Source organism: Macaca nemestrina, chromosome 10 (assembly GCF_043159975.1).
Source record: "Macaca nemestrina isolate mMacNem1 chromosome 10, mMacNem.hap1, whole genome shotgun sequence".
Lineage (NCBI taxonomy): Eukaryota > Metazoa > Chordata > Mammalia > Primates > Cercopithecidae > Macaca > Macaca nemestrina.
Window position 1 is genome coordinate 7,912,720 of NC_092134.1, and position 18,679 is coordinate 7,931,398.

At 48.9% G+C, this 18,679-nt stretch overlaps 1 protein-coding gene across 3 annotated transcripts in view; it reads right to left on the bottom strand.

Moving 5' to 3' along the window:
- LOC105495433 (acetoacetyl-CoA synthetase) overlaps nucleotides 1–18,679 on the bottom strand; it is an 82,816-nt gene that overhangs the window by 58,881 nt on the left and 5,256 nt on the right. For all 3 annotated transcript variants that reach the window (XM_071070815.1, XM_071070813.1, XM_071070814.1), the window contains exons 2-4: nucleotides 14,954–15,057; nucleotides 11,701–11,821; nucleotides 93–206 (exon numbers count right to left, since the gene is read on the bottom strand). In XM_071070815.1, the coding sequence (XP_070926916.1) occupies nucleotides 93–206; nucleotides 11,701–11,821; nucleotides 14,954–15,057 (339 nt within the window). The remainder of the gene's footprint in view (nucleotides 1–92; nucleotides 207–11,700; nucleotides 11,822–14,953; nucleotides 15,058–18,679) is intronic.

An 18,679-nucleotide genomic window follows, 5' to 3' on the forward strand; every position in this document is an offset into this window, starting at 1 on the left:
TCCACCTCACTCAAAAGTTGTCTTGACCTTCACACCACCCATTCTAGCTTGGTCTCCTCTCTCAAACCATCACCAGCACCCAAAATACTTACCAACGACCCGATCTCCTTTCTTCACACCCATTTTCCTCATTGCTGCTGCAAACAAAGCCACTTCTTGCCTCAGCTCTTCAAAAGTCACCTTCACAATTTCCTCTTTGCCTTCCCCTGGGAAGAGAAAAAGAGTAAATTGAACACAGACCACCGCAAAAAGAAAAGTTGCAAGCCAGACACTGAATGAAAAATCCCACCTGTTTCAATGCAGGTTATTAATCCACACCCAGGGAAAACAGACACAGGGAACACAAGCAAGATACAGGTCAACTTAACTTCATGCAGAAGAAAGGCTGTGTGAGAGCCAGCCGAGTGAATACACTAACACCATGCGCTGTACAAAGATTCTCTATTGGGCTGGGTGCAGGGGCTCATGCCTATGATCCCAGCACTTTGGGAGGCTGAGGTGGGAGGATTGCCTGAGCCGGGGAGTTCAAGACCAGCCCTGACAACAGAGTGAGACGACCTCCATCTCTACCGAAAATGTAAAAATGAGCCAGGCATGGTGGCACGCGTCTGTAGTCCCAGCTACTCAGGAGGCTGAGGTGAAGGATCACGTGAGCCATGATCACACCGCTGACCTCCAGCCTGGGCGACAATGCAAGAACCTGTCTCTAAATAAATAAATAAATAAGATTTTCTACTGGGAATGCTTTTATTAACTGAAGAATCTTTTGATTATAATTGTAGGGTTTTCTTTTAATAATTACAGATTCACACGAAGTTTCAAAGAAAGTACAGAGAGGTCCCATGAACCCTCACCCAGCTTCCCCAGTGGTTATATCCTCCACAGTTAGAGTACAACAGCAAAGACAGGAAACAGAAATGGATGCAACATGCGTGTGGTTCCACGAAACAGACGTGGATACAATGTGTATGTGTGTGGTTCCACAAAACAGACGAGGATGCAATGTGCATGTGTGTGGTTCCACAAAACAGACGTGGATGTAACATGCATGTGTGTGGTTTCACAAAACACATGTGGATGCAATGTGCATGTGTGTTTCCAGGAAACAGACGTGGATGCAACATACATGTGCGTGGTTCCACAAAATAGACGTGGATGCAGCGTACATGTGCATGGTTCCATGAAATAGATGTGGATGCAATGTGTATGCGTGTGGTTTCACGAAACAGATGTGGATGCAATGTGCATGTGTGTGGTTCCAGGAAATAGACATGGATGCAAAATGTAAGGTTCTTTGTCACCTTACAGAATTTCCTGCAACCACCATAACTGAGACATAGGACACTGCCACCACCCCAAGCCCTTCCCTCCTGTTGCCCCTGTATAGTCATCCCTGACCCCTACACCACCCTCACCCCGGGCAATCACTTATATATTCTCTAGCTCTATAATTCTATCATTTCAAGAATGTTATATAGGCTGACAGAAGGGGCTCATGTCTATCATCCCTGCTCTCTGAAAGGTTAAGGCAGGAAGATCACGTGAGGTTAGGAGTTCAAGACCAGCCTGGGTAAGACAGACTCTACAAAAAATGTTAAAACTAAGGCTAGGCAGGGTGGCGAATGCCTGTAATGCCAGCACTTTGGGAAGCCAAGGTGGGCAGGTTGCTTGAGTTCAGGAGTTCGAGACCAGCCTGAGTAACATAGTAAAACCTTGTCTCTACTAAAAATGTTTATAAAATATTAGCCGAGCATGGTGGTGCGCACCTGTAGTCCTAGCTACTCGGGGTACTGAAGTGGGAGGACCACCTGAGCTCAGGAGGTTGAGGCTGCCATGAGCTGAGATCATACCACTGCACTCCAGCCTGGGTGACAGAGTAAGACCCTGTCTTGGAAAAAACAAAAAAATTAAAACCAGCCAGGCGTGGTGGTGTACACCTGTAGCCCTAGCTACTTGGGAGGTTGAGATGGGAGGATCACTTGAGCCCAGAAGTTTTAAGGCTGCAGTGATCTATGTTCATACCACTGCACTCCAGCCTGAGCAACAGAGTGAGACCCTATCAAAAAGAAAGAAAGGAAAGGAGGGAAGGAAGGGAGGGAGAAATGTTACATGAAATACAGAAAGTGGGCCGGGCACGGTGGCTCATGCCTGTAATCCCAGCACTCTGGGAGGCCGAGGTGGGTGGATCACGAGGTCAGGAGATCAAGACCATCCTGGCTAACACCGTGAAACCCCGTCTCTACTAAAAAATACAAAAAATTAGCCAGGCTTGGTGGTGGGCACCTGTAGTCCCAGGTAACCGGGAGGCTGAGGCAGGAGAATGGCGTGAACCCGGGAGGCGGAGCTTGCAGTGAGCCGAGATGGCGCCACTGCACTCCAGCCTGGGCGACAGAGCGAGACTCCGTCTCAAAAAAAAAAAAAAAAAAAAAAAAAAAAGAAATACAGAAAGTTATCCTTTTTTTTTTTTTTTGAGACGGAGTCTCGCTCTGTCGCCCAGGCTGGCATGCAATGGTGTGATCTCGGCTCACTGCAACCTCTGCCTCCCAGGTTCAAGTAATTCTCCTGCCTCAGCTTCCCAGGTAGCTGGGATTACAGGCACCTGCACCTAATTTTTGTATTTTTAATAGAGACGGGCTTTCACCATGTTGGTCAGGCTTATCTCAAACTCCTGACCTCAGATGATCCACCCACCTCGAACTCCCAATGTGCTGGGATTATAGGCGTGAGCCACCACACCCAGCCACAAGGTGACCTTCTAAGATTGGCATTTTTCATTTGGTGCAATGCCACTAAAATTCACTTAAGTTATTGCATGCATCAGTAATTTACTTCTAGGCCGGGCACAGTAGCTCACGCCTGTAATCCCAGCACTTTGGGAGGCTGAGGCGGGGGAATCACCTGAGGTCAGGAGTTCAAGACCAGCCTGGCCAACATGGTAAAACCCCATCTCTACTAAAAATATAAAAATTAGCTGGCCGTGGTAGTGGATGCCTGTAATCCACTTCAGGAGGCTGAAGCAGGAGAATTGCTTGAACCCAGCAGACGGAGGTTGCAGTGAGCCAACACAGTGCCACTGCACTCCAGCCTCAGCAACAGAGTAAGACTCTGTCTCAAAAAAAAAAAAAAAAAACTTATTTTTATTGCTCAGTAGAATAATTTTTTAGAAGATTAAAAGTGACACAAGCTCACTGTCAAAAACTTTGATACTGCAGAAAAAAATAAATAAAATGATCGACGACCCTAGTTATCAAAGAAATATATGTTAAAACAGGAAGATACCAATTTTCGCCCAACGGACTGTACAAATAGGAAGGGACAGTGTGTAGCCAGCCTCCACGATGGCCCCCCAGGGACCCCTGCCCGCTGGTATTCACACCTGACCTGGGGAATCGATGGGTTACTGTGGAAATGACAGTGACTTCTGAGCTGTGGTCATAAGAGACTGCAGTTCCCATCTGGCTCACTCTGGGAGATGCCAGCTGCCATGCTGTGAGGTCACTGAGGCAGCCTCTGGAGAGGCCCACACGAGGAGGAACGAGGCCTCCCACCAACAGCCATGTGAGCACATCATCTCGGACGTGGTTCCTCTAGCCTCAGTCGAGCCTTCAGATGGCTGGAGCGCCTGCCAACATCCTCACTGCAACTTGATGAGTGATCACCCAGCTAAGCCACTGCAGGATTTGTAACCCACAGAAACCGGGAGGTAAGGAATGTCTGTTCTAAGCTATGGCTTTCAGGTAACCTTCGACACGGGAAGATAACTAATACAAGTAAGACTCAGTGTTGTGAAGGTACAGGAAAATGATCTGAAGACAATTTCTACAGTATAGAAGTTAATCTTTTGACCATCACCCTTAATGCAAATATTTTGCTCCTGACTGATCATCGCTTTTCAATTCTATAACATGAATTATCTCTTTCTGTGTGTGGTTTTTTTTTGTTGTTGTTTTTTTTGAGACAGAGTCTCACTCTGTCGCCCAGGCTGGAATGCAGTGGCACTATCTCAGCTCACTGCAACCTCCACCTCTCAGGTTCAAGTGATTCTCCTGCCTCAGCCTCCTAAGTAGCTGGGATTATAGGCATGCACCACCACACCAAGCTAATTTTTGTATTTTTAGTACAGACGGGTTTTTACCATGTTGGCCAGGATGGTCTCGAACTCCTGACCTTGTGATCCGCCCGCCTCGGGCTCCCAAAGTGCTGGGATTACAGGCATGAGCCACCGCGCTGGCGAATTATCTCTTTTAGAAAGTGAATAAACATCCTAATTTCCCTTTGGCATAAATCTGGCTTTTTCCAGCCAGGTATTATAGCTCACACCTGTAATCCCAGCACTTTGGGAGGCTGAGATGGGAGGATCACTTGAGCCCAGGAGTTCAAGACTAGCCTAGACAACATGGAGAGGAACTGCTTGAGCCCAGGAGGTCAAGGCTGCAGTGAGTCGTGACTGCACCACTGCACTTCAGTCTGGGCAACAGATCAAGATCCTGCCTCAAAAACAAAACAAAACAAAACAAAAAAATCAGGCTGGGCGCAATAGCTCATGCCTGTAATCTCAGCACTTTGGGAGGCGGGAAGAGCACTTGAGGTCAGGAGTTCAAGACAAGCCTGGCCAATATGGTGGAACCCTTCTCTACTAAAAATACAAAAATGAGCTGGGCATGGTGGCATGTGCCTATAATTCCTGCTACCTGGGAGGCTGAGGCAGAAGAATATCTTGAACCCAGGAGGCGGAGGCTGCAGTGAGCCAAGATGACACCATTGCACTTCAGCCTGGGCAACAAGAGTGAAACTCCATCTCAAAAAAAAAAAAAAAAAGGCCGGGCGCGGTGGCTCAAGCCTGTAATCCCAGCACTTTGGGAGGCCGAGACGGGCGGATCACGAGGTCAGGAGATCGAGACCATCCTGGTGAACACCGTGAAACCCCGTCTCTACTAAAAAATACAAAAAACTAGCCGGGCGAGGTGGTGGGTGCCTGTAGTCCCAGCTACTCGGGAGGCTGAGGCAGGAGAATGGCGTAAACCCGGGAGGCGGAGCTTGCAGTGAGCTGAGATCCGGCCACTGCACTCCAGCCTGGGCGACAAAAGCGAGACTCCGTCTCAAAAAAAAAAAAAAAAAAAAAAAAAAGACTCTTTTTTTTTTTTTTTTTTTTTTTGCCTATTTGCCTAGAGTTGTAGGCATTTGCCCTTTATCCTTTCTTTGCTGCCCTGGGGTAGCCTTTTCGTTACCTCTCCCACATTCCCAGCCCAGAAAACTTTCTATCGTGTGAAAACACTTGGTAAGCTGATAGCTACTCTTCAAAAGCAAAATGTGCTGCGCAGGCAGCTGTTCTAACAATCTCAACAGGGATGGGCTAATGCATGTCATTTGCTCCACTCGCTGGAGCATGAAGGCAATTGTGCACATATATATATCTTTTTAAGTAGGGCATTGCATGGCCTCGACGGGGATTACCCATAGGAGAGATGAGTTCTGCTGAGAACAGCTGAGTGCGGAGCAGAGCTCTGTGAGCACCTGTACCCAGCTGGGTGAGTGAGGAACAAGTCAGGAAAACACGCAGAAAACCAAACACAATGATCTTAAAGCCCCCGAGCCAATAATCGGCTGCTCAGGCCCCTGCTTAAGTAAGGGATGCGATTTGTAAACTAACTGTGATCACTGGCTTGAGGGTCCTTATTCCCACTGCAATTATAAGGAAGGGAAGAGTTCATTAAAAGAAGGGGCTCTGCCAGGCGTGGTGGCTCGCGCCTGTAATCCCAACACTTTTGGAGGCTGAGACGGGTGGATGATTTGAGGTCAGGAGTTAAAGACCAACCTGGCCAACATGGGGAGAAACCCCATTTCTACTAAAAATACAAAAATTAGCCGGTGTGGTGGCGCACGCGTGCAACCCTAACTACTCGGGAGGCTAAGGTGGAAGGATCACTTGAACTGGGGAGGTGGAGATTGCAGTGAACCGTGATCACGACACTGCACTCCAGCCTGGGTGACAGAGCAAGACTCCATCTTAAAAAAAATAAAATAAAATAAAAAGGCCGTGCACAGTGGCTTACGCCTGTAATCCCAACACTGTGGGAGGCCGAGGTGGGCGGATCACGAGGTCAGGAGATCAAAACCATCCTGGCTAACACGGTGAAACCCCATCTCTACTAAAAATACAAAAAATTAGCCAGGCGTGGTGGTGGGCACCTGTAGTCCCAGCTACTCCGGAGGCTGAGACAGGAGAATGGTGTGAACCCAGGAGGCGGAGCTTGCAGTGAGCCGAGATCGTGCCACTGCAGTCCAGCCTGGGCGACAGAGCGAGACTCCATCTCAAAATAAATAAATAAATAAATAATAAATTAAAAATAATTTTAAAAGGAGGGGGGCTCAAATATTTAAAAGGGAAGAGACGGTGGAAGTGAAGAGGAGAGAGGCTAATGTAAAGGGGTAGGGGGTGTGAAACGGACACAGAATTATAACCCTGCCTCCTTAACCCACCCTCAGGACAGGGCTGGGTTTAAAAAAATAAAAGGCAACTGGCTGGGTTCAGCCAATACTGTATATAACTCAGAGGGAGAGCCACCCCGCCCAGTTCAGGCTCCACCCAGACACCCGTATTACCAGTTCTGGGAAGACTGGCTTATTTCATCACTGGGAATCAAGTATATTTTTAGTTTTTTAGTGTGGGGTTTACATTTTTAGTTTTGGGTTTTGGGGCTTTTTCTAAAGAAGATTCACATTTGACTGTTCCCACTTTCCAGGAGAAACCGGGACCTCATGAAGTGTTTGAGACATTGGGTTAAAGCACATGCATTTAAAAGGACCAGGAAAAGAAAAGAGACGCAGCGTCCTCGTTCTCCTCCTCAGGATTACGAAATAGGTGACTGGGTTGGCACCCTAGAGAGGTTCCCACGTGCACTGCAGGGCCTGGGGCAGGCCAGGCTCATAGGAGCCTCTTAGGGATCAATGAAATGTGGTCTGTCCGTACTGTGGAAGATTATTAGGACATAAAAGGAATGAAGTACGGATGCACGCTACGATGTGGATGAACCTTGGTAACACTGTTCTGAGCGAAAGCAGCCAATCACAAAAGGCCACATATCGTATGATCCAATTATACAAAATGTCCAGAACAGGGAAACCCATGAAAGAAAGCAGAGAGGTGGGTGCCAGGAGCTGGCGGAGGCAGGAACAGGGAGTGACTGCTAATTGCTATGGGGTTTCCTTTCGGAAAATGGAAATGTTCTGGAACTAGGGATGGTGGCTGCACAACCTCTTGAAAATGCTGGCCAGGCGCGGTGGCTCACGCCTGTAATCCCAGCACTTTGGGAGGCCGAGGCGGGCGGATCACAAGGTCAGGAGATCGAGACCACGGTGAAACCCCGTCTCTACTAAAAATACAAAAAATTAGCCGGGCGCGGTTGTGGGCGCCTGTAGTCCCAGCTACTCGGGAGGCTGAGGCAGGAGAATGGCGTGAACCCGGGAGGCGGAGCTTGCAGTGAGCCGAGATGGCGCCACTGCACTCCAGCCTGGGCGACAGAGCGAGACTCCGTCTCAAAAAAAAAAAAAAAAAAAAAAAAAGAAAATGCTAAACACCACTGAGCTGTGTGCTTTAAAAGGGTATTTCCGTGGTATATGAATTATATGCCAATTGGAAGAAAAGAGCTGGCTGGGCGTGGTGGCTAATGCCTGTAATCCCAGCACTTTGGGAGACCAAAGCGGGCGGATTGCCTGAGCCCAGGAGTTCAAAACCAGCCTGAGCAACATGGCAAAGCTTCATTTCTACAAAAAAACTTAAAAAAAAAAATTTAGCCAGACACAGTGGTGCATGCCTGTGATCCCATCTACTCAGAAGGCTAAGGTGGATCACTTGAGCCTGGGAAGTCGAGGCTGCAGTGAGCCACGATCGTGCCACTGTACTCCAGCCTAGGCAAGAGAGTAAGACCCTGTCTCAAAAGAAAACAGAAAAAAAGGGGAAAAAAATCTCTAACTCCTACCATTCCCCTTCCCAGAGCCTGGGTCCACTGACTCTCCCACCCGGGTCTGCCCTAGACTAATGTTTGAAGATTCACATGGACACGCTGAGGGCCTGCCTAGTTACACAGCCAGCACACTTCTGAAACACTGGTGTAAACCAAGTCTTCCGAAACAGTGAGGGAACGCATTCGACTTAAAGAATTTAAAGAAATCCTGGAGGCAATGTTCTCACTCATCCATCTTTATGAAGCTGGGACTTAATATCATGGTTTTCCTAAAAGCCTGGTACCACTGGTGGACACATCCACAAGCCCCAGAATCTTGCCTCTAACCCACCTCTGCCACTGTCAGAGGTGACCCTGGGGACACAGAGATGGAGCACGGAGCAGTCTCCAAAGTCTCGTTTCCCATGATGCAACCCCTTCCCGTTCTCCACCCAGCAGCCAGGTCACCACAGGATCACCCAGCCCTTGCTCAGAACCCTGAGGATGGCCCACTCCCTCTCACACCTCCCCACGCTCCTGGACCCACAACCGAGGCCCCCCAGCTCAGCCTTCCTGGCTGTTCCCCACAGCCATAGAGCCTCCTCCAGCCCAGGGCCTTCTTCTGGCTGTTCCCTGTGCCTGGGAACATGACTTCTGCAGAGGGAGGAGGAGGAGATTCCAGGTACAGGGGTCAGCCAGAGGAAGGCTGCTGCTTCTTCAAGTTCCGTCAACTCCTCCAAACAGGCCTTCCCTGGTAGCCCTGTCTAAAACAGCCCTGCACCCCACCCCATCATACCTTTTCCATCACGATGCTTATTCTTCCAAGCATATGTTTTCTTTTTTTTTTTTTTTTTTTTTTTTGAGACGGAGTCTCGCTCTGTCACCCAGGCTGGAGTGCAGTGGCCGGATCTCAGCTCACTGCAAGCTCCGCCTCCCGGGTTCACGCCATTCTCCTGCCTCAGCCTCCGGAGTAGCTGGGACTACAGGCGCCCGCCACCTCGCCCGGCTAGTTTTTTTGTATTTTTTTAGTAGAGACGGGGTTTCACCGGGTTAGCCAGGATGGTCTCAATCTCCTGACCTCGTGATCCGCCCGTCTCGGCCTCCCAAAGTGCTGGGATTACAGGCGTGAGCCACCGCGCCCGGCCATGTTTTCTTATTTATGGTTAAACCACCATGCTTTCCCCTCAGAACATGGGCCCCTCCCAGGGCAGGGAGCTTGTCTATCTCATTCAAGGTGCTGTCTTCCCGGCAGCTTTCACAGAGGCTTTTTTTTTTTGAGACGGAGTCTCGCTCTGTCGCCCAGGCTGGAGTGCAGTGTCACAATCTCAGCTCACTGCAACCTCCGCCTCCCGGATTCAAATGATTCTCCTGCCACAGCCTCCCGAGTAGCTGGGATTATGGGCGCCCACCACCACACTTGGCTAATTTTTTGTATTTTTTTTTTTTTTTTTTTTTTTTTTTTTTTTTTTTGAGACGGAGTCTCGCTGTGTCTCCCAGGCTGGAGTGCAGTGGCCTGATCTCGGCTCACTGCAAGCTCCGCCTCCCGGGTTCACGCCATTCTCCTGCCTCAGCCTCCCAAGTAGCTGAGACTACAGGCGCCCGCCACCACGCCCGGCTAGTTTTTTGTATTTTTAGTAGAGACGGGGTTTCACCATGTTAGCCAGGATAGTCTCGATCTCCTGACCTCGTGATCCACCCGCCTCGGCCTCCCAAAGTGCTGGGATTACAGATGTGAGCCACTGCACCCAGCCCTCAGGAGGCATTTAATACAGGTTTGAGGAACGAATGGATGAACAGACAGGTGGGCACACAAAGGGCAAGGGAGAGCCAGTCGGAGCCCTGACCCCAGACCACCCATCTACTCTTCCCTGACTGTGTCAAGGCTGAGAACCAAGGAAAACAGCAGTGGAACACTGACCAGCCCAAATGGTATGTCAAGACTTTGCTCCATGGCTCTTCCCCAGGAATGCACATCAGAAGTGCCCATGGGCTTTGAAAATACATGGAAGCCTGGGCCCCAACCCTGGAAGATGTGTTCCAGCAAGTCTCGGTGGGAACTGGACTGCCATGAACTTTAACAACTGCACAGGGTCTTTTGGTCCTTCCCACAATGGCAGAAGGGAGGCCCTGCTCTGTAGCCTGGGCAGGGCCACTCACTGCCTGTTTCCAGTAGTTTGGTTTTTTATGCTGATCTAGGGAGTGAGTGAAGTTTCTTGGAAATATAAGAAAATGGAAATTCATTTTCTGATGAGTATTTTACACCATGGTGTATTAATCTTTCTCTGGCTTCTAATAAAAATTGCCAACTCAGGCCGGACATAGTGGCTGATACCTGTAATCCCAGCACTTTGGGAGGCCGAGGCGGCCGGATCACTTGAGGTCAGAAGTTTGAGACCAGCCTGGCCAACATGGTGAAACCCTGTCTCTACTAAAAATACAAAAATTAGCCAGGCCTGGTGGTAGGCACCTGTAATCCCAGCTACTTGGGAGGCTGAGGCAGAAGAATCACCTGAACCCAGGAAGCAGAGGTTGCAGCAAACCTAGATCACTGCACTCCAGCCTGGGCAACAGAGGAAGACTCCATCTCAAAAAAAAAAAAAAAAAAAAAATTGCCAACTCGGAGACTCATTTTGGCATTTAATATAGACTGTCAACTGTTTCTGTGTACGTTGGCCTTATTTCCATGATTAGAATGTAATATTCTGGAGGCAGAACACGACTTCAGTTTATTTTTGAGTCTTACATCTCAAGATGTCTTAGACACAATGAGGGTCCAATAAGCTCTTGCTGAACATACAATTTAAAAATAATAATAAATTGTTAAAAGCCGCACAGGGGCCGAGTACAGTGGCTCATGTCTGAAATGCCAACAGTCTGGGAAACCAAGATGAGAGCACTGCTTGAGCCCAAGATTTCAAGACCTGCCTGGGCACCATAGCAAGACCCTGTCTCTACTAAAAAAAAAAAAAAAAAAAAAAAAAAACAGGCCGGGCGCGGTGGCTCAAGCCTGTAATCCCAGCACTTTGGGAGGCCGAGACGGGCGGATCACGAGGTCAGGAGATCGAGACCATCCTGGCCTACACGGTGAAACCCCGTCTCTACTAAAAAATACAAAAAACTAGCCGGGCGAGGTGGCGGGCACCTGTAGTCCCAGCTACTCGGGAGGCTGAGGCAGGAGAATGGCGTAAACTCAGGAGGCGGAGCTTGCAGTGCGCTGAGATCCGGTCACTGCACTCCAACCTGGGCGACAGAGCGAGACTCCGTCTCAAAAATAAAACAAAAAAACAAAAAAACAGAAAATCAGCCAGGCATAGTGGTGTGTGTCTATAGTCCCAGCTACTCAGGAAGCTGAGGTGGGAGGATTGCTTGAGCCTGGGAGACTGAGGTTGCAGGGAGCCATCCATGACCATGCCAATGTACTCCAGCCTGGGCCACCACACCGGCCCTCTGTGCCCAGCCTCAACTTTATTTTAAAAGGAAAAGCCAATGGGAAGAGATTCTAGTTACAGTTTCATCACTAACTTTCTCTGTGACACAAGCTAGTTACTTGAGTATCTCCATTTTGCCCATAAAGCATGACCACACACTGGCCCTCTCCCCTCCACAGCAAAAATAAAGTCCACAGAAATCTTCATTAGGTCAGAAAGGTGCCAACATATGGTTTGGAAATCCTGTCTCTCCAACTACGTGGCACCGCATGCACGCACCATCTAGAACTTCCACGGAGGGAACCCGGGGTCTCGCCATCGGGACTCACTTGCAATGTAAAGGGCAACTCTGTCATTCTCTTTGTGTCGCAGGAGGTTTTCCGCATAGTTCAGCCGACTGCCTTTGAACCACTCGGGGACATCTGCGATCCCTTTCGATGTGTCCACAACCTATAGAGAACGACAACACACCAAGACGCACACAACATGAGTCCTCCGCCACAAATCAGCAAAAGTGATTCTGCTTCCCGGGGAGCCAGCTCACTCATGGCCCAGAGCATTTTTAAATCATGTTATGGACTGAACTCTGAACCGGCCTAAAGGCTAGACACTGAAAGTAGGGATTAATGCCAAGGGAAAACAACCATCCCCAGTAAAGTATGTGTTCCACAAATATTCATTAAGCACCTACACAACGAGAGATCCTGAAGACAAAGAGGACGCCCAACATGTCAGGCTCTGCCCAGACACACGGAAACCAGGAGAGCAAGCTCCGGGACCAGCTGCCCCTTGCCCACAACTTTTGGGAGTTTCAGCCTTTGCTTCCTTCCTTGGGGTGCTGGAACCTTGATTTTTATTGTCAAAGTCCCAAAAGATCAACATTTCAAAATGGTTTGCCCCAAAGAGACAATAAATTCGACTTTGAACAGCAGGACTCCCTTTTCTCAGATATTTATTGATTTACAATGTAAAGAGTCGAAAAGTTTTCTCTAAACTGCAGGTTAAAAAAATAACAAAACTCCAGCCGGGCGCAGTGGCTCATGCCTGTAATCCCACCACTTTGGGAGGCTGAGGCAGGCAGATCACCCGAGGTCAGGAGTTTAAGACCAGCCTGGCCAACATGGTGAAACCCCGCCTCTACTAAAAATACAAAAATTAGCCAGGCGTGATGGCGGGCGCTTGTAATTCCAGCTACTTGGAGGCTGAGGCAAGAGAATCACCTGAACCTGGGAGGTGGAGGTTGCAGTGAGCCGAGATACGCTCCAGCCTGGGTGACAATGCAAGATGCGGTCTCAAAAAAAAAAAAGAAAGAAAGAAAGAAAGAAAGAACGAAACTCCTAATAGTTTAAAATAACGGCCGGGGCTGGGCGCGGTGGCTCAAGCCTGTAATCCCAGCACTTTGGGAGGCCGAGACGGGCGGATCACGAGGTCAGGAGATCGAGACCATCCTGGCTGACACGGTGAAACCCCGTCTCTACTAAAAAATACAAAAAACTAGCCGGGCGAGGTGGCGGGCGCCTGTAGTCCCAGATACTCGGGAGGCTGAGGCAGGAGAATGGCGTGAACCCGGGATGTGGAGCTTGCAGTGAGCCGAGATCTGGCCACTGCACTCCAGCCTGGGCGGCAGAGCGAGACTCCGTCTCAAAAAAAAAATAAAAAAATTAAAAAATTAAAAAATAAAAAAATTAAAAAACGGCCGGGCGCAGTGGCTCAAGCCTGTAATCCCAGCACTTTTGGAGGCCGAGATGGGCGGATCACGAGGTCAGGAGATCGAGACCATCCTGGCTAACACGGTGAAACCCCATCTGTACTAAAAAATACAAAAAACTAGCCGGGAGAGGTGGTGGGCGCCTGTAGTCCCAGCTACTCGGGAGGCTGAGGCAGGAGAATGGCGTGAACCCGGGAGGCGGAGCTTGCAGTGAGCTGAGATCCGGCCACTGCACTCCAGCCTGGGTGACAGAACGAGACTCCGTCTCAAAAAAAAAAAAAAAAACTATGGCCAGGTGCAGTGGCTCATGCCTGTAATCCCAGCACTTTGGGAGGCTGAGGTGGGCAGATCACAAGGTCAGGAGATTGAGACCATCCTGGCCAACATGGTAAAACCCCATCTCTACTAAAAATACAAAAATTAGCTGGGCGTGGTGGTGCGTGCCTGTAATCCCAGCTACTTGGGAGGGTGAGGCAAGAGAATCACTTGAACCAGGGAGTTGAAGGTTGCAGTGAGCTGAGATCACGCCACTGCACTCCAGCCTGGCGACAGAGCAAGACTCCGTCTCAAAAAAACAAAACAAACAAAAAAAAACTATGACAATGTGGCCAGGCATGGTGGCTCATGCCTGTAATCCCAGCACTTTGAAAGGCTGAGGTGGGTGGATCACCCGAGGTTGGAAGTTTGAGGCTAGCCTGGGCAACATGACAAAACCCTGTCTCTACTAAAAATACAAAAATTAGCCGGGTGTGGTGGCGCATGACTGTAATCCCAGCTACTCGGGAGGCTGAGGCAGGAGAATTGCTAGAACCCGGGAGGCAGAGGTTGCACTAAGCTAAGATGGCCCCACTGCACTCCAGCCTGGGCAATAGAGCAAGACTCCATCTCAAAAAAAAAAAAAAACCTACAACAATGTAAATGTACTTAACATCACTGAAGTGTACAGTTTAAAATAGTTAAGATGGTTACATAAAAATTTATGATATATGTACTTTAACATAATTAAATATTGTTTTTTTTTTTTTTTTTTTTTGAGACGGAGTCTGGCTCTGTCGTCCAGGCTGGAGTGCAGTGGCCAGATCTCAGCTCACTGCAAGACCCGCCTCCCGGGTTTACGCCATTCTCCTGCCTCAGCCTCCCGAGTAGCTGTGACTACAGGCGCCCGCCACCTCGCCCGGCTAGTTTTTTGTATTTTTTAGTAGAGACGGGGTTTCACCATGTTAGCCAGGATGGTCTCGATCTCCTGACCTCGTGATTCACCCATCTCGGCCTCCCAAAGTGCTGGGATTACAGGCTTGAGCCACCGCGCCCGGCCTAAATATTGTTTTTTGAGACAGGGTCTGTCTCTGTTACCCAGGCTGGAGTGTGGCGCAATCACAGCTCACTGCAGCCTCGACCTCCTGACTCTTCCACCTCAGCCTCCTGAGTAGGTGGGACCACAGGCATGCACCACCTTGCCCAGTTAATTTATTTTTTTGGGGACAGGATCTCGCTATATTGCCTAGCCTGCACTCAAACTCCTGGGCTCAAGGTATCCTCCCATCCTAGTCTGTCAACTGCTGGGATTACAGGTGTGAACCACTGCACCCAGTCCAAAATATTCAAAAATTAAAAAAAAACAAAAAAACTACTATTTAGGATCACTCAAGTTCCCAGGACAGGGCCTGGGGTCCCCACACAACAGAGGATTAACAGGCTGAAAAGTTCTCAACGAGGTCTGTGATAATTTAATGCCAGTTCTCTAGGGCAATGACTTTTTCCTATCCGCATGAGGTTGTAAAAAGAAGATACGATTCAGTATTCCCCAAAATTAGTATTTCACTTTGAAGCACGACCACAAAAAGAGACCACGTCCATGGAAAATCTCTACTTACCTCATCGTACACGCGTGAGAAGACAATTCCACTGAACTTCCAGAACTCTGCCCAGAAGTCTGAATACGACTCAACGGACCAACGGTACAAGTCATCGTAATTCTCTAAAAATGAAATAGCTCAGATTAACCTTAAAAGGGAAATCTTGGCGATGGACACACCTCAGGAGCCTGGGGCGTGTCCAAGCGAGCCAAATTCATCTGAGGAGAAATGGTCTGTGGGAGGAAGGAGCTTAATTTTTATTGATGCAAACCCAATACCTCTAGTCCCCAAAAAGAACAAAAGCTGAGGTGGTGATGTTTTGAGTCATCTTCAGTGATTTTATATCTTAACCACCATGCCTAAGAACACAGATTCTATAGCCCGAATGCCCGGGTTCAAATCCTGATTCGGCCACTTATTTAGCTTTGTGACCTCAGGGGATAATTAATAGCCCCCCAATCCCCACAGGGCTGCTGTGAGGATTTAAACGAGCACATGTAGAAAGTCCTTAGAATGGGGCCTTGGAAATGACCACAGTGGCATTAGGAGTTCGCCATTATGATACCACACAACCTTAGGAAATGTATAGTCAATACAATGGAAAACCCAGAAGTTCAAAACTGGTAGTCTGCTGATGACTTCTCAAGGCCAGTATAATGTTGGGGGGTGTTATTACTTATTTTGATTTTTGAATATGCAATATGTTCACAAGACTCAAAATTACAAAAGTGTAAAAAGTTATATGGAGGCCGGGCGCAGTGGCTCATGCCTGTAATCCCAGCACTTTGGGAGACTGAGGCAGGTGGATCACGAGGTCAGGAGCTCAAGATCAGCCGGGCCAAGATAGTAACACCCTGTCTCTACTGAAAATACAAAAAAAACTAGCCGAGCATGGTGGCGGGCGCCTGTAATCCCAGCTACTTGGGAGGCAGAGGCAGAGCTTAAACCTGGGAGGCGGGAGGATGAAGTGAGCCAAGATCGCACCACTGCACTCCAGTCTGAGCGACACAGCGAAACTCCATCTCAAAAAAAAAAATTGTCGGGCATGGTGGCTCATGCCTGTAATCCCAGCACTTTGGGAGGCCGAGGCTGGCGGATCACCTGAGGTCAGGAGTTCAAGACCAGCCTGACCAACATGGAGAAACCCTGTCTCTACTAAAAATACAAAATTGGCCGGGCATGGTGGCACATGCCTGTAATCCCAGCTACTAAGGAGGCTGAGGCGGGAGATTCACTTGAACCTGGGAGGTGGAGGTTGTGGTGAGCCGAGATCGTGCCATTGCACTCCAGCCTGGGCGACAAGAGCAAAACTCTGTCTCAAAAAAAAAAAGTTATATGGTAAAAGGTCTCCCTCCTTTTATTCCACAACAATCTAACTTCTTATGCCCAGGGGAGTTCCCCCTTGCAGATTCCACTCAGTTATACTCAAAACAGCTTTTCCCCACCATCAAGACATGAGTTGGAAACTTGATACAAAGAGATGTATTTAACTCCTAAAGGAAATGTGACTTCACTGCAAAACTGACCCCAGCCTAGCTAAGGACTCTTTACCCTCTCAACTGCATAGGATCCAAGTGGACTGGCCACAGTGAGCCAATCAGTCCTCAGGGATAGCAGAAATGTATCCTATCAGGGACCAAGGGAAGTCATACAGTGCTTCTGTTTCAAAGCACAGCCTTGCTGGGGCTCCAGGAAGGCAGAGACTGGCAGGGATATAATAACATATCAGGAAGATGGCCAATGAGGTATCACGAATGGGGGAAAAGGCATACTACAACCGCTGAGCTGAACTACCTCACTGCCATCAGTCAAGTCAAGCGTGCCCATCCTCACTGTTCCCAGCCCCAGCGGGGGAGAGAGAAGAGACACGATGCTTCCTTCAGCAGTGTCCCCTCTGACTGTGGTATCCAGGAATGGTCCTCAGTTATGCTGGACTCCGACGGATGACAAGAACTGGGGCAGAGACAGCTGAGGATCGCTTTAGCCCAGAAGCTTGAAGCTGCAGTGAGCTATGATCCTGCCACTGCACTCCAGCCTGGGTGGGTGACAGAGTGAGACACCATTAAAAAAAAAAAAAAAAAAAGGCTAGGAGCAGTGGCTCATGCCTGTAATCCCAGTCCTTTAGGAGGCCCAGGTGGGTAGATCGCTTGAGGTCAGGAGTTTGAGACCAGCCGGACCAACATGTCGAAACCCCATCTCTACTAAATACAAAAAATTAGCTGGGTGTGGTGGCACATGCCTGTAATCCCAGCTACCCGGGAGGCTGAGGCAGGAGAATCTCTTGAACTCAGGTGGAGGTTGCAGTGAGCCGAGATCATGCCACTGCACTCCAGCCTGGGCAACAAGAGCGAAACTCAGTCAACAGCAACAACAACAACAACAACAAAGCCTATCACAAAAGTTCATTCACCAACAGCATCGCTAAGGAAGTCAGACACGACCAGCCCCATGAATCTGGAAGGATGCAGCCACAATGGCATCTTGACACCACAAGGACCCTGGGAGACGACAGCGAAAGTGGCCGACTTCATGTGGAAACTTTCCCAGTCAGCAACTCAGCCCTCTCATCAAATATGACTCTTGAGAAACACTCTTCCGCTCCCACGCTCCCCGCCTCTACTGGGGAGGACACTGCAACCACAAGCCCAGGTCTGATTTAGCCTGTGCGAGCTGTTCACACTTAAAAGCCTGTTCTTGCTTTTTGATGGACTACTTCGTGAATTTGCATCTCCACCTTGTGCAAGGATCATGCTAATTTTTCTACCTAATATATGTGCTGCCAAAGCAAGCACATAAATCCATTTTTAAATGAAATTCTGGCTTCTCTGAGAAGAGTGAGTACCTGACTGTGGTCGTCAGCCAATAATTGTCACCTCCAGGCATTCATGGAGGTGATGTGCTGCCAAAGCAAGCACATAAATCCATTTTTAAATGAAATTCTGGCTTCTCTGAGAAGAGTGAGTACCTGACTGTGGTCGTCAGCCAATAATTGTCACCTCCAGGCATTCATGGCCCTCCATGGTCGTCCCCTTCCCAACCTGAGAGGGCTGATCTGTGTCACCAACAGGGTACTGTGGAAGTGGTCAAATGTGACTTCCAAAGCCAGGTTGTAAGGGTCACTGCAGCCAGGTGGCTCTCTTGGGTCACCTGCTCCGGGAGAAGCCAGTGAGGATGCGCATGCAGTCCTAGGTGGCATATGGCAGACGCCTCCTGCACTACCTTGCTGTCACCACCAGCACTAACTTACCGTCGTGTGAGTGAGCTCTCAGCTCTCGGGGATGGCTGCATTCCCACTGCAGCTCCTCAGGGATCCTGAGCCAGAACCGCCCAAATAGCCACTCCCCAATCCTGACCCACAGAAACTGAGAGGTAATAAAGGTTTATTCTTGTTTTAAGTCGCCAACTTTTGGGCTGATTTGTCACCAGCAATGGGTAACAAATGCATTGTCCACACCAAACAGTGACCGATTAGCTAGAACTGGGAACTGCTGCCTCATCAGGCCCTCAAGCAAATGCCAGAGGCAACAACTAACCAGATGGCAGACTACAGCTCCACCGCCTACAGCTACAAAGTCTTAACTGAGACTTCGTGCCTTGGTTTGTTCAGCTGTGAAATGGGGCTACTACTACTACCCACTTGGTAGGATTACCAAGAGGATGACATTAGTTGATACATATCAGGTGCCAGATGGAGCCTGGCATATAGAGAGAGCTCACTAAATAGTAACTATTATTATATTGGGC